Genomic DNA, 16,371 nt, shown 5'->3' on the forward strand with positions numbered 1-16,371 from the left:
TTTTATTTCAAATAATTCTGTTCTGCTGCAGGGTTATCAGCTCTTTGAAGAAGTCAAAAGCTGCAGTAAACTTTTCCCACGTTGGCTGCAGTAAATCTTTTCAATAAAAGCTGTCTGGATGTCTCAAGTTGTGTTGGGAAATTTTTCATAATAGAAGCTTTCATATTAAATTGCATTGTCACCAAACTCTGTAATCATGAAATTCTATTGACCTATAGAGTAACTTGTTTTAAATTCTTCCTACATTATGAGCCATTTCTTGCCTACTATGTACCTACTTCATGGATGCATTTTGAACTTTAATATAGGAAGGGGAAGAAGAAGATGAGGAAAATGATCCAGACTATGACTCAAAGGTGAGTATAATTAGTGCTGTTTTCTATTAAATTTAAGGCAGGTTAAATAAAAGTTAATATCTCAATATAAAGTTTAATTTTATCCATTAAAGTCTAGGCCATTAAATATATATATATATATATATATATATATATATATATATATATACATACATATACATATACATATACATATACATATACATATACATATATATAAAATCCTCACTGGCATTTCAACAATACACATAATTTCAATGCATCTCTCCTAAGAAACTTATTTTAGGTTCTGACCTTATATTTTTAAATTCCAGGCTAAGTAAGCCCTAGAATTCTTTTTATTTTCACTTGTATTGATTTCAGAAAGGAAGGGAGAGGGAGAAAGAGAGAAACATCAATGATGAGAGAGTCATTGATCGGCTGCTTCCAGCACCACCTACTGGGGATTGAGCTCCCAACCTAGGCATGTGCCCTGACCTGAAATCCAACTGTGACTTCCTGGTATAGAGGTCAATGCTCTACCAGTGAGCCACACTGGCTGGGCTAGGGTTCTATTTTAATGGCATGCTATCATGTACTTTTTTTTTTTTTTTTTTTAGAAACATTTTAAATCACAGCTTGTGGTTTTAGGCCAGGGGTGGGCAAACTTTTTGAGAGGGCCACAATGGGTTCTTAAACTGGACCGGAGGGCCGGAACAAAAGCATGGATGGAGTGTTTGTGTGAACTAATATAAATTCAAAGTAAACATCGTTACATAAAAGGGTACGGTCTTTTTTTTTTTTTTTTTTTAGTTTTATTCGTTTTAACCGGGCACCGTAGTTTGCCCACAGCTGTTTTAGGCTGTTTCCCCTCCAAAGGAAAGCTTATAAACAAAGGTCAACTTTTAAACCATTTGAATGTAGGAGTGCTTGAGAATTAGGGGAGCAGTACTGCTTGTTAGATTCTACCAACCACCTCCCTTCTCCATCTGAGTCCCAGAAATTTGTCATAGTAGGGTTAGTAAAGGCCTTTATTTTCTTAAAAAATACATGGTACATTTTATCAGGATTCATTTGAAACTGGTTTCTCTTTAATTTACTCATTTGCTAAATGCTACAAAATATCCAGAAGATACTTTAACGTACTGGGCAGGTAAGGAGATAGTTAAAAATCAAATTAAATATTCCAACACATAGGACTTACTCTTAACAGCTAAATTATAAATGGGATTAGTATTTTTGAGTAACTAATCTATAAAACGGCAAAAATAATGGCTATTACAACTAACAAATTGCTTGGTTATTTAATTTTTCAAGATTATGGCTCTCATTTTATGGAGTTCATTCAGTAGTATAAAACTTGGATTTTATTTTAGCATTTTCATGATCTGCTAATGTTTGAATAATAATTTGCTATCGTTGCTAATACCCCTTTTTTGATTTGCCAAATTTTTGACAGCGGTGAGATAATGTGATAAGGTCATTAATTACTAATGAAATATTAACTGAAGCTGGTAGAAAAAAATAGATTGACTTGTTGTTTTCCTTTAACAGAAGGATCAAAACCCAGCAGAGTGCAAGCAGCAGTGAAGCAGGATGTATGGCCTTGAGGATAACCTGCACTGTAATAGCCTAAATACAACTATTATTTACAGACTTATGTTTTTGTATTTTCTTGGTAGACTCAATAATTTTTTTAAAGGGAAGGAATTGATATTTTAAAGACAATTTTGTTCTACCTAGCATTTTAAATTTAGTTTTTCTGCCAGATATCTTGAATGCAGAAATTCTCTCACACATTTTCATTCATTGCTACATAGTTTGGTTCTTCTGGGGTATTTTTATCATGTAATGTTAGATACAGCTATGAAAATAAACAAACTGTTAAATGAAACAGATTTTTTTGTTATCCTAATTTTTTTCCTGAAGAACCAAAGTATTTTTTCAGCTGGTAGTTAAGTGGATTTAAGTTTTGTCTTTCATTACTTTGTTAAAGAGATGCAGTGCCTATACTGAAACAATTCATTTTAAAAACAAACTGGTCAAGACAATCTATGGTTAAGAATTTCCAGTAAGATCACATCTATTAACTTTGATTGTTTAATGGATTTTTAATATTTTAGGTGACATAGTTAACTATAAAGAACCCTAACTCAATTGTATGGTTATTGGTTAGTTACCATTGGGAGACAAATGAAATCTAGTATTTTCAGACATTAAGCTTTATTATTTTAACTGTACTTTTAAATTTAACCTCCATTAACTGAACATCTCTTCTTTGTGGTAGGGTCTACCTTCTGCTTCCCTGGAAAGGATGAATTTTCATCATTTGACAAGTTCATTTCAAGTTTTTTGTTGTTTCTTTGTTTGCTTGTTTGTAGCCTAAAATAAAAATGTCAAATATAATAATTTTAGTTCTCACAAGATAATGTCTTACAATTTTGTACTAATTCAGGCAGAAGTGAAGCCTTAGCTTGAATTAAGTATTGTGCCCAGTTTACTATTATATTGAAGAAAAGGGTGCCAACTCTGGACAAGGTGTACTACATTTAATAAGAAAGTATAAAAAAAAGACAAATGGTGTAATTTTTTTTAAAGAGTAAGTTAAGTTTTATTTCCTTTGGTTAGAATGAGAGAAGGCCTCAAGCCTCTGATGAATTCCAATTCTTACTGTTTAAAGTATGAGTATGTTGTTTACCCATGCTTCTGTTTACTATGTATTAAAATGGGTAGTACTGTTTACTTAACTACCTCACATGTGTTAGACATATTAACTTAAATTATATATGAAATAATTCTCAACCTATTGAAAGCTTAAAAATTTGGAACTTTTTGCACCACAAGTATGATATTCAGCCTTTTAGTCTACCACAGTTTGCTAAATAAACCAGAAAACAAAAGTCAAGTACTTTACTCTGGATCTGGTCAGGCAGTGCTCTTTTAGTGGCTCCTTATTTAATAAAAGTGGATGGATAACCAACTATTTTCAAAGGTCCAAGGATCGTTTTTAGGTATTTTTGTTATGACCATAGAGATCATGGTTCTAAAGTAGAAGTAAGACCGTTTTTAAGGGGGTTGGGGGAATCCCATTAAATTTGATACTGTAGAGCCACATTTAAAATACCTCAGGCTAATTACTGTTGATTTTTTCTGGTGAACTTAAAAGAAAGTTTTGGCAGTGAGGGTGGACTAATTGGATTGTAATTGGAAAACAGCTTGGAGTTTCTGCTTGTAATAAAATAACATTAGGTTCATTTTTAGAAATGATAGAGCTTCCATTTTGAAAATTTAGTATTATGGTCTTAGAATGTGAATGAATACATTTTGTTATTTGTATAGTACTATCTTTTTCACTCCTGAGATTTGAATTAACTGCTGGAAATCCTCAACCAATTGCAATAGTTTATGTGGGGGGGGGGGGGGGGTGCCATGAAAACACCTAATGTTTTTCCTCTTCATTTTCAAAATGATTTTGGTTGCTTTGATTAGACTTCTGTGCTAATGTATTTTTGTACCCATAGCTCATTTGAACACATCTGAACTTTAAAAATGTTAACCTAAAGATAGGTTCTCATTTTTATATGAACTTTAAGTAGCAAAACCACTATATTCTTTTTTTTCATTAGGAAATAGCTATTGCCAAAGTGAGGGAGAAGATACTATTTCATCTTGTTATATAAGGGCAATGTGATTTGCAGAGGAATTGCTCTCTATTAATAAAGTTGGGGTTTCAAGGGATATCAGTGTTCATCTCTGCCATCTTTCCAGTTCCAAAATATTCTATTCCATTCAAGAAATTTGAGATATGTAATTGGAAGACCTTAATAAAATTTGCATTTAATTTTATAAAATGTACTGGTGATGTTTTGGGTGGTTTTTAAATAAAAATACTACCTTTTTATAAGAACAGAGTAGAGATGTTTAGAGTTGGCTATTCTGTGCTTAGACCATGATGGTCTGTAAATTTGATTACTTTTAAATTATGAGCAACCTCCCAAGCCCTGCTAAGTGGAGTTTCTATTGGAAGACTAAAAGGAACTTGCACAGTTCTACAGATTTACTGACTTAACTGTAGACATTTTTGAGATGACTTCAAGCTTTTAGTTACTAGTTTTCTCTAGCCCAGGCATTGGCTGCCAAGTTCTCATTCTCCCCACCACAGGCCCCCCCCCCCCAATATGGTAAATGGTAAAATCCAATCTGATCACCTGAAAAGTAATACTTTGAAAACATTTGACATTTTACAGTCATTCAAATTGGTAAGCAGAGAACAACAATTCCATAAACCAATTACTAGTAGTTTTTAGTTTAACATGGATGTCTGAAAGTTAAATGTATGGAATTTCTCAGAATTCTTTTATCTAATTCATTGAAGCAGTATGGTGACAAAAATATCTTAATTGTATGGAATTGGCTTAGAGTAGTACTTAAGGAAAACGGGCTTCTATTTCCTTTTTTAGCTCATTTAATAAATACACCTGAAAAGGAGACATTAGCTTTGATAGAAATACTTTCATTATTTTTTAATAGGTTAGTGAGATTGATTTGGTATATATGTCCTCTAAGATAATTGAATTAACTATGTTACTACTGCTTTTCAGACTGAATTTGTGGGTTTATCCGAGTTGTAGACAGTTCCCATTATTAAAAATGTAAAACTTTTGAATTGTGAAAGCATTAGGCCATGCAGAAATATTAAGCTAATATTAAAATATTATTTAAATATCTGATTTCAGGGCATGGTTTAGCATTTGAGTCTATTTTTATGGGATGACCTTATAAAAATTGTAGCATTTATATTTTTAACTGTTTAAACCAGATGTTATTTTAAATGTACAGAATAAACGATTGACTTAGAGGAAGCATACATTCTTTATAGGAGCCTTTGAAAAGAAAAAGCATGAGAATTTAGTATAGGCGTTTTTTTTTTTTTTAATCTTCACTGTATATTGCTAATTGTAAACCGTTTTGTTTTGAAAATATTCATAATTTTGGTAATTTGCTACTTAAAACACTCTAATAGCTGAAAATTAAGTGGTGAAATTAACAGATTAATTTTTAGCTGTGTAGTGATGATTTTTTTGTATGCTGGTTTAAAAATCCAGTTATTAAACAGTAAATTGGATAAAATTTAACCAAGTTCTTGGACCGATTAAGAACTTCAGAGAAATGGAAACATCTTTATTGGAGTGTGAAATTATTGAAGAATAAGAGTTTATCCATGAGAAATTTTTATTGTATTTAGTTGATTACATTTTCAAAGAATACAGCATTCTTTGTATCTTGTGTTTAAGTATAAAATGAGAAACAGAGCCTAACAATTTAGAAATAATAAATTGTCAGCAGGAAATAAGTCCTTAATGCAGTTGTTTAATTTTGAAACTTGGGGTAAAATGTTGCTTAAAAATCAAAGCAGTGCTTTTAGATCTTCATGTATTTTAAACTTAAAAGCAAGAACTGGGGACAAGTGATGAAAAATAAAAGGACCAGAAGTTGGCAGCAAGAGTTAATGATAGTCATATTCATAATTTTTCATAATGAAATTAGGCAGTTGTAGCTCAGTTTTTCATAGAGTGGTAAAATAGTTACTTTTGTGGGGTTTTTTGGTTAATCCTCACCTGAGGATGTTTTTCCATTGATTTTTAGAGATTGTAGAAGGGAGGAGAGGAAGACAGAGCTAGAAACATCTATTGGTTGCCTCCCACATGAGGCCCCTCTGGGGTTATACAAATTGAACTGGCTAGGGTGAAAATTGTTACTTTTTAAAGTGTTTAAAACACTGGAAACTACCTTAGTATTTCAAAAGTGAAATCTTCCAAGAATTTTTAAACTAAGATAAGGACATTTATGCCAGCGGCCTCAAGGCTAATTAGAGGCTGCTCTGTCAAAAGCAGAGCAAATTTCCTTTTATCTGCAATGAAGTAAAATACCAGGATTTTGGCAGAAGGGGGTGCTTATCAATGTTTCTTTTTTTCTAACAGTTGAAAGAATTTCTATATGTTCCTTACTCATCACCATTTATTGATTTTGCTACATAAATTTATATTGTGTATGCATTTTTTTTAAACTTTGACAAAGTTGCAGACATGCTCTTTCACCCTCTAAATGCAGCGGTTACTCATTACTGGAGACATTCTTAGAGAATCACAGAACAATTAAAAATCAGGAGAACTTACTATGCAATCACAGTTCATTTTGATGCTTAAATCATTCCAGATTTGACCAGTAGTATTTCCAGGCCGGTTCCTCTGCACGTTTGGTATGTTTTGCATCAATTGAACACTTAATATACTTCAGTTCAAAAATGACTGGGGGCTTCTCTTAGACTTTTTCTGTCCCAGCCCTGAAATTGGGTATATCGCTAAGGATTTCTGGAACCTTTTAAAGGGAATGGTATTTAGAATCCAAGTCTGGGTGCTGGGTGTGCTTATTTCTGGGATGTCCTTGTTTCAATAGACTTAGAAAACATCAGAAACTAACACACTGGATACTTCAAAGTTAGTGGAACACAATGGGATTCCTAACCTTGCCCAAGTCCATATTTATATCTACCTTCATGAGGAAAAAAATAACATCTAATTTTAAGACTAACCCTGCAGGCCCTAAACAAATGATTGACATATATAATGGACATTGCAATAAAATAGTTCTTACATTGCAAAGTAGAATGGTTAAACCGCCTTTAGAGTCCATTTCTGTTTATTCAGGCTGGTTTTTTAAAAATATATTTTTATTGATTTCAGAGAGGAAAGGAGAGGGAGAGAGATAAAAACATCAATGATAAGAGAATCGTTGGCTGCCTCCTGCACGCCCCCTACTGGGGATCGAGCCTGCAACCTGGGCGTGTGCCCTTGACCATAATCGAACCTGGGACCATTCAGTCCCCAGGCCAAAGCTCTATCCACTGAGCCAAACCAGCTAGGGCCAGGCTCTGTTTTAATAAGTTGTGAAAGATTTGTTGGCACTGAGGACATAATAGTACTTGCAGAATACTTAGAACATGCATAATGAGTTTTTAATAAGGTGTGCATTCTAACAAAATCTTGAGTTAGAGATTAAGATCAATCTTTAAGTTGATGTTAGCCTTTAATTTCAGAAGTAGTTGGAGGAGGCCTGTTTCTTTTGTTCTAAAGGGAAAATCATTCCTGGCTAAGAGGTGCCCTATTATGCAGATTTAGACTGCATAATAAACATTTTGAAGGTTTTCATGTAGAATTTGAAGAAAATTTGCCACACTTAAAGTCAGTTTAAGAATCTAATTTTTAAAAAATGCATGCTGCCCTATTCAGTTTGGCTTAGTGGATAGAGGCCTGCTCACTGAAGGGTCCCAGGTTCGATTCTGATTAAGGGCACATGCCTGGGTTGCAGACTTGATCCCAATAGGGGGCATGCAGGAAGAGGCAACCAATCAATGATTCTCATTGATATTTCTATTGCCCTCTCCTCTCTGAAATAAAAAGTGTTTTCGTGTGCTGATTTATTTTGTCTTTGGCTGAGTCCTGAAGTGATTTAGGGTAAAACTAAGAAGTCATAATTTGTCACCCTGTCCTGGATATCCCTAACATCTACCTGGATCCCTGGATATGGGCTATGAGAAGTGTCTGTTGAGATCTGATGTGATTTTCAGCTTGGATCAGGCTAGTCAATACATAAGTGTTCCAAAACAATACAGGCTGGATTTCTTTGCTGTTCAGTTGCCTTGGTGAGTAGACCTAGAACCTTTAGAGCAGTGGTTCTCAACCTGTGGGTCGCGACCCCTTTGGGGGACAAACGACCCTTTCACAGGGGTTGCCTAAGACCATTGGAAAACATAATTACATTGTTTTTGTGACTAATCACTATGCTTTAATTATGTTCAATTTGTAACAATGAAAATACATCCTGCACATCAGATATTTACATTATAATTCATAACTAGCAAAATTACAGTTAAGAAGTAGCAACGAAAATGATTTTATGGTTGGGGTCACCACAACATGAGGGACTGTATTAAAGGATTGCAGCATAAGGAAGGTTGAGAACCACTGCTTTAGAGCAACTTGGGCAGCAGCAACCCAACCTATCTTGCCTGCATTTGCAATTTCAGCTCTGCTTGGCTGTCTTTTCATTCACTTTCTGCAACTGATCTTTGTGTATATGTCTTATTCAACATGATCACCTTTTTATTTACTCTTCAGTTCTGAAGTGGTTCTATTAGTTCAAGAAGTACTCTAGGGATACTTGCTCACCATTGGTTTCCTAGTTTCTAATATTGGACTTTGAAGATGGTAAGTATATAGCAAATTTTTGTATGTACATTACCCAGGGTTTATCTGCACTCCCTCCAGTGTACCAACCATCCTATATAATAAAAGCCTAATATGCTAAGTGTCCGAACGTTCAACCAGTTGCTATGATGTGCACTGATCACCAGGAGGCAGATGCTCTGACCAGTAGGTTAGAGTGCTGCTGGGGTCCGGCCGCTCGATTGGGGCTGGGTAAGATGGGCTGGACATGCCCTGGAGCCCTCCCGCGGTCCTTCCCTGGTCCCGATTGTGCACTGGTGGGGTCCCTTGGGGGATGTTGGAGAGTTGGTTTCAGCCAATCCCCTCAGGCCAGGCCAAGGGAACCCACCAGTGCACAATCCATGCACTGGGCCTCTAGTAATACTATATGGAGCCATGTAGCAAGTTCAGTCATTGATTCTCATTTCAATTTTATGTCAACCAAGATACTCCAAGGTCCTTTGTAGTTTTCACATTCCTACAGAGTCACTTTTGAGGAAACCAATAAAACAGCTGGGCTGTGAATATTGTTTATAAACTCAGTGGGACTATTACAGTGTGGACAGTGTATCAACAGTTGCAGTTACCTAGTACTGCATAACGAGAGCACTATCAAAATTTAAAAGCATTAACAAGATTTGTTTGGCTGACTGGATAGTTCATTTCCGACCAGTCTCAGCAGGGGCAGGTTTTAAAGGGAAGCAAATGGAATCATCTGAAGGTTCTTCATGTACAAGTGGTTGATGTTAGATGAAACTTCAGCTGGGATGTGGTCAGAGCTCTACCTAGACCAGGGGTGGGCAAACTTTTTGACTCGAGGGCCATAATGGGTTCTTAAACTGGACTGGAGGGCCGGAACAAAAGCATGGATGGAGTGTTTGTGTGAACTAATATAAATTCAAAGTAAACATCATTACATAAAAGGGTACGGTCTTTTTTTTTTTTTTAGTTTTATTCATTTCAAGCGGGCTGAATCCGGCCCGCGGGCCGTAGTTTGCCCACGGCTGACCTAGACATTGTCTCACAGGATGATTGGTTTCCAAGAATGAGTCAACAGTATCCTTTTTGTGGCCTATCCTGAGAAGTCATCGCTTCTGTACTGTATTGGTTATAGAGTCAGTCACTGAGGTTTAATGGGAGGGGACTACACATTGCTGGAGGAATGGTAAGATTTTGAAAAAGTTAATTGGAATCTTCTGCCACAAATTGTCTTTTTTGGAAAATACTGTTGGCTACAATAGTATTGATACAGCAAAAGCTGCAATAATTTTCCAAAATAACCAGAAACATAAAGGTTAAATTATATATTGTACTAGAGGCCCGGTGCACGAAATTCATGCATGGGTGTGTGTGGGGGGGGAGGGGATCGTCCCTTGCCTCGGCCTCCGGCCCAAGCCCCCTCACCTCCCTCCTCGTGGACGCTGGGCTCACATTGCCAGGGTGACACCACCAGCATCCCACCCCGGCCCCTATGGGCACCGCCATCTTTGTTGCAGAGTGACAGTTAACTTACATATTACTCTTACTAGATGGGATACCTGTTTATGGAGAAAAATTGTCTATCGTATTGGAATCATTTGAATTTGTTATACACAATTTTTGTGAATCATAAAAATGTCTCAAGTAAAGAAACCTCAAGTGGTATAAGATAATTAAATACAGATTTCTAAGGTTGGGTATAATATACAGTGAGGGGCTCAGAGAAAAACTTCATTGCTATACTGTTTGTATTTTAAACTAGGTGGGATATTTGCTTTTGTAGCATAAATTTTTAAAAATAATTTCTTTTTAAAAAAATAAATTTTTATTGATTTCAGGGAGGAGGGAGATAGAAACATCAATGATGAGAGAATCATTGATCAGCTGCATCCTGCACACTCCCTACTGGGGATCAACCCCATAATCCAGGCATATGCCCTAGACTGGAATTAAACCTGGGACCCTTCAGTCTGCAGGCCAATGCTCTATCCACTGAGTCAAACCAGCTAGGGCTTTTATTAATCTTAATCAGCATTTTTGGAAGACCCACATGTATTTAATCAGTTAAGACAATAGAAGTAACCTCTATTTAATCTTCATACTTTATGGTAATTATTCCCTCTATATGTAAGGATAGAAGTTCAATGACTTTTTAAAAAATCCTCACCAGAGGATATGTTTTTTAAAAAATTTATTTTATTGATTTTTTACAGAGAGAAATGGAGAGAGACAGCCAGAAACATCAATGAGAGAGAAACATCGATCAGCTGCCTCCCACACATCTCCCACTGGGGATGTGCCCGCAACCCAGGCACATGCCCCTGACCGGAATCGAACCTGGGACCCCTCAGTCCGCAGGCTGACGCTCTACCCACTGAGCCAAACCGGCCTCGGCAGATATGGTTTTTTGTTTTTTTTTTTAAATGTTTACTGATTTTTAAAGAGAGAAGGAGAGGGATAGAAACATCCATGAGAAACATCATCGAGCAGCTGCCTGCTGCACTCTCCCCTACTGAGGTTCAAGCCCGCAACCTCAGCATGTGCCCTGACTGGCAAACGTAAATGAAATCTCATTAGAAATGAAATAAATGTTCTAGTTTCTGACCTGTTAAGGGATTCCAATAGTTATTCAAATAACGATTTATTTAAGTCAGGTAGTTTGTAGCTATGAATTGTGTGGTCATATTGTTGCCTTTAACATGAGAAGTTGCTTTTTTTTTCTTATAGATTTAGTGGCAGTGTGGAAACTTGCCATAAAAAGATTTCTTGAGTTCTGTCTATGGTAAAAGCGTCCCTCTACCTTTCTGGGCCTGGCTACCTGACAGGATTCTTTAGTCATTTTCACTCCTCAGCCCTTGGTCAATTATCCTATCACCTGTGGCACAGCCTCCACCCCCACTCCCCCCGCCTCCCCCCATCGTTAGCCTACAAGCCCGAGTTCCTTTTCTAAAGTAAACTTGCCATTTACAGCACCCAGGCAAGTTTATCAGATCATCTATCTTCCTTTGTCCTCAAGCTTTTGGAAAGAATGATCTGTACTCACTGCTTCTACTTTTCTTCCTCTAAAGCCAGGAAAAGGACCTTGCTCATTTACTGATCTTTTTTACAGATAATCGATAATGATCAAATTGAATAGTCTTTTCTCAGACTATACAATATGTTGTAATAGAAGACTGCAAAAGAAGGAGGGGTCCTTGGAATCTAGTCCCATAAATGGAAGATTTGCCCAAGAGGCTATCAATCCGATATTTGGTTGCAAACAACAGGAGCATTTACCTACTGGAGTAGAAGAGGACTTAGGAAAGGATATTAGGTGCTTTGGGGCTCTTAATGGAGGGCAGAGGCTTGGATGCTTTTCAGCCAGTGCAATACTCAAAGTAAGCTTAAACATAAGTTCAGTGCTTCCATGGTCAGTCATGGAATATCTGCTGCTTCTCTTGTGGCCACACCTGAAGACTCAGAAGTCAGAGTATCAATACTTTTGAGTAATAGTAGTTGTAAGACTCCATGACATTGGTTCTTCGTCTCCTTCATTGGACTACCTTCCCCCTTGCTCAAAGGTACTATCTTCTATGTGCTGAACTTAAAGCAAAAAGAGAGCCAAAGCCCTGCTCTGTTTTATCCACTGATTTTTTTTGTCACTTCAGAGCTAGTATTACCCTAACAAGTAATACATCAGCAGACTCCTTGAGCTGTTATTTGTTGACCATCTTCAATAAAATGTCACCCTAGCTAGTTTGGTTCAGTGGATAGGGCGATGGCTTGCAGACTGAAGGGTCCTGGGTTCGATTCCGGTCAAGGGCACATGCCGGGGTTGTGGGCTCCATCCCCAGTGTGGGGCAAGCAGGAGGCAGCTGATCAATGATTCTCATCATTGATGTTTCTATCCTCCCTCTCTGAAATCAATAAAAATATATTTTAACAATAAAATGTCTATTCAGCCTGCCTGCCCTGTTTTGAGTAACAGCAATATATTTCTAACCAGAACTAACATTTAATCTCCTTAACCTTAGTGCTGTCAATCCACAGTCAGCAATCTCCATCATGACATGGTGCCACAAGGCACAATGATTAAAACACTTTCAAGATATTAACTAATCAGATTGGAAGTAGAAATATGACTAGGAAAGAACGCAGTAAAAAAAATCTAAGGTGGGATTTGAACTGGGCTTTGAACAAAGTGTTAAGATTTGGGAAAGCAGATAGCACAAGTAAGCTCACTTTGAGTTGACACTTTAGACTAAAGTGTAAAGGTAAGTAGGAGTTATTCTGTATGTGTGAGGTGAGGGGGTGGGGGGTTGGGGGGGAGGTCATGCCAGGGTAAGGAATTAAAATGTTCTCAGATACAGTAGGAGGCAACAAAGTTTTCTGTGATACTTAAGGAATAGAACTGGTAGCAACACAACATATAGGATAGTGTGTAATCACGGGTTGGGCTATTACAAGAGACTAGATGAGAGCACCAGGAACCCGAATTAGGCTATAAAAAGGACAGACAACTAGTGCTTGATCTGCTAATGGGTTAAAACTTGAATAGAGCATTAAACACTACTATTCCGACTTGCTTTAAGTTGTGTTACACAAATTGGTCACTAGGAGGCATCAGTTCATTCTAGTTAGACAAAAAGGAAGGTGTCTAAGCTAATGCACCTAAGAATTCCGGATAGTTTAGTATTCAATTGAAGAGAGTTAACATTTAACCTTTTCAGCTTGGCATTGGAACTTATGATTGATTTCTAGTGAATGGTATGTAAAACTGAAGAAGTGAATGGCTAAGAAGTTAAATTGCAGTCAAAGTGGGCATTTATACACTGAGAGTCACTTGTTATTGTAGATTTTTTGACTTTTTTGAAAGACACTTGAACTTTGCTGTACCTACATCTTTAAAAATCTGTCAAGTTATTGCATATTGCAAATTGGAGAGTTTAATAGATTAAAGATTTTTATGACATTGCAATCAAGTTATAAGTGAAACTAAGCAGTTCGTAGTAACTTTTTAAGTCCTCTGAAATCAGATGTTTTTAAGCCAGTATTAATTAATGGATTCTTAAGCAAGTATTTGGCCGTTTAACTGGTAAGCAAAACTGCTATCAAGTCAATTCCATTACTGTTTCTTGTCCAATGATTGCTCTTACTAGAAACCAATAGAATGATGGTTTATATAAATACCTATTAAATTGCTTGTGGCTTTGGAAAGAAAAGATTTGTAGGATTTATTTTAGATGGCATCTATAGAGTAAATAGCATTTACATTCTGAGGCCTAGCATGTGTAGTAGTTACCCATTTAAAAAATTATGCCAAATATATATTGGTATGGCAAAATTTGAAAGCTTTTTTATGAAATTTCTTACAGCTTGAAAAAATTTAAAAATATGATGCATTATGAAAAATCCATTAAAAACATTGGTTTTATGTCTGAGGCTTCTGATTCCATTGAAAATTTCTACATCTGATGAGTCTTTATTGTGTACCAAGAAGTGTACTAGGTGATTGGAATGATCCTTTCCCTCTTGAAGAGTTTACATTCTAGAGCAGAAATAAGCAATAGGCATAACAACTCAGTAGTATGTTAGGGGGTAATACATGCTATGGGGGGATTAAGGGGAATTGGGAGGTTGCAATTTTTAGAGTGATTAGGGTAGGCCTTGTTGAAGGAACATTTGAGCAAGGACTTGAAGTGATTAGGATGACCCTGACTGCAGTGTTAAAAAGAGACTATAAGATAACAGTGTTAGGATCAGGGAGACAAGTTAGGAGCCCATTGCAGTAATTTAAGGGAGAGAGAATGGTGATCCCATTGACCAGGGTGATAAGAAAGAAAAGGGATGAAATGTAGATGTAGTTTGAAGACTTAACTGGTGGGATTTCCTAGCAATTTGTGGATTGGGTGTCAAGAGACATGAGTAAAAGATAACTGCAAGGCAGGCATATGCTTATGAACATTTGCAATCCTGTGGCAAGAGTACAATGGAGATATACCAATGATTGAATATTTAAAGTTCGTTAAATGAAAATACTCCTATCTTGACAAGTATACCTTCATAAGTACTTGGGGCCAGATTTACATTTCAGATTCTTTTTTTTTTTTTAATATATGTATTTTTATTGATTTCAGAGAGGAAGGAAGAGGGAGAGAGAGATAGAAACATCAATGATGAGAGAATCATTGATTGGCTGCCTCCTGCTCGCCCCACACTGGGGATTGAGCCCACAACCCAGGCATGTGCCCCAACTGGGAATTGAACCGTGACCTCCTGATTCATAGGTCAGCGCTCAACCACTGAGCCACGCCGGCTGGGCAAATTTCAGATTCTTTTAAGTCCAGTGCCAGAACATTACTTGCGAGCAGAGCTGATCCTCATCTTCCTTCTCTTCCCATCCCTGGCTCTGAGTTCTATGGCAGCACCCCCCCATCTGCCGCCCCCCCCCCCCCACACACACACACACATTTGTGTGGACATCCTAGCCTGCATGTTCAAAATTCACCCTCCTTCCACACCAGTGCACGCACGGGTGATATGCATACTCTGGAACAGTTGAGGTCGTTTAGGCAGGGTCACTGCAATCCTGAGTACCTGGGGTACAGGAGTGTGCTCCAGATAGAAATGTCCTTTTGACTCTTCTAAAGTTCAGGGCTCTGAGCAAAGGCTCTCTTTTCTTGTATCAAGGGCAGTACTGTTCTAAGGTTTTTGGCCTGAACAACTGTACAGATGGTATGCTATTAACGGAGAAGGGGGCTGCAGGTGGAGATCAGCGTGAGGAGATAAGCTTGGGAACACATATATCTGAGTTCTCTATTAGACATCCAAATAGTACAGTAGGGAAGGGTAAAAGGGAAATTTTCAACTTACAGTAATACTGGCCTGCAATATATCAAAACTGAAGGCTGTTTTAACTACAACCATTCTAACAAGTTAAAGCTGTTTAAAATCCATGACCTCTAAGTGACTCCAGACCCTTACTGAACAAATTCCATCCAGAAATTTTTGAACCCATCGTATATAAACCTATGAACATACTTTCTAGAGCATTGCTTACCAATTTTGTATTAGCAAACACTCTGTGAGCCCTGCTTTCTTTTTTAAAATATATACATATATATTTTATTGATTTCAGGGAGGGAGGGAGAGGGAGAGAAAAAACATCAATGATGAGAGAGAATCATTGACCTGCTGCCTCCTGCATGCCCCCTACTGGGGATTGAGCCTGCAAACTGGGCACATGCCCTTGACCGGAATAAAACCCATAACCCTGCAGTCCACAGGCTGACGCTATATCCACTGAGCCAAACCAGCTAGGGTTGAACCCTGCTTTCTATGGTATAAAATCCCCTCATAGCCCTAGCCGGTTTGGCTTAGTGGATAGAGTGTCAGCCTGTGGACTGCAGGGTACAGGGTTCGATTTCCGGTCAGGGCACATGCCCAGGTTAAGGGCTCAATACCCAGTAGGAGGCATGCAGGAGGTAGCCAACCAATGATTCTCTCTCATCTATGTTTCTATTTCTCTCCCTCCCACTTCCCCTCTGAAATCAACAAAATATATTAATAAATAAATAAATAAAATCCCCTCATACTTTTTCTTCTAGTGAACTACTCAGTGAATGTCTTCACTAGTATGTGTTCCCTTGCCTAGCATGTTAGTATTATTACTTTTTAAAAATGTTGATAGTCTTATTCTGTGTGTGTGTGTTTCTTTTTTATGAGCAATTTCTTTAAGAAAATATATTGATTTCAGAGAGGAAGTGAGAGGGAGAGATAAAAAGAAACATCAATGACAAGTGAGAATCCTTGATCCACTGCCTCCTGCACGGTCC

General features: G+C 37.2%; 1 protein-coding gene across 5 annotated transcripts in view; it reads left to right on the forward strand.

Annotated features, from left to right (window-relative positions):
- NAP1L1 (nucleosome assembly protein 1 like 1) overlaps window positions 1-3,736 on the forward strand; it is a 32,609-nt gene extending 28,873 nt beyond the window's left edge. For 4 of the 5 annotated variants that reach the window (XM_036297925.1, XM_036297927.1, XM_036297921.1 and 1 more), the window contains 3 exons: window positions 309-356; window positions 1,869-1,938; window positions 2,602-3,736. In XM_036297925.1, the coding sequence (XP_036153818.1) occupies window positions 309-356; window positions 1,869-1,904 (84 nt within the window). In that variant the 3' untranslated portion in view covers window positions 1,905-1,938; window positions 2,602-3,736. Of the gene's footprint in view, window positions 1-31; window positions 128-308; window positions 357-1,868; window positions 1,939-2,601 lie in introns of those variants that run through there. The other variant, XM_036297926.1, reaches the window with a different exon arrangement.
- The last annotated feature ends 12,635 nt before the right edge of the window (window positions 3,737-16,371 follow it).

The sequence above is a fragment of the Myotis myotis genome, unplaced genomic scaffold (assembly GCF_014108235.1).
Source record: "Myotis myotis isolate mMyoMyo1 unplaced genomic scaffold, mMyoMyo1.p scaffold_m19_p_3, whole genome shotgun sequence".
Lineage (NCBI taxonomy): Eukaryota > Metazoa > Chordata > Mammalia > Chiroptera > Vespertilionidae > Myotis > Myotis myotis.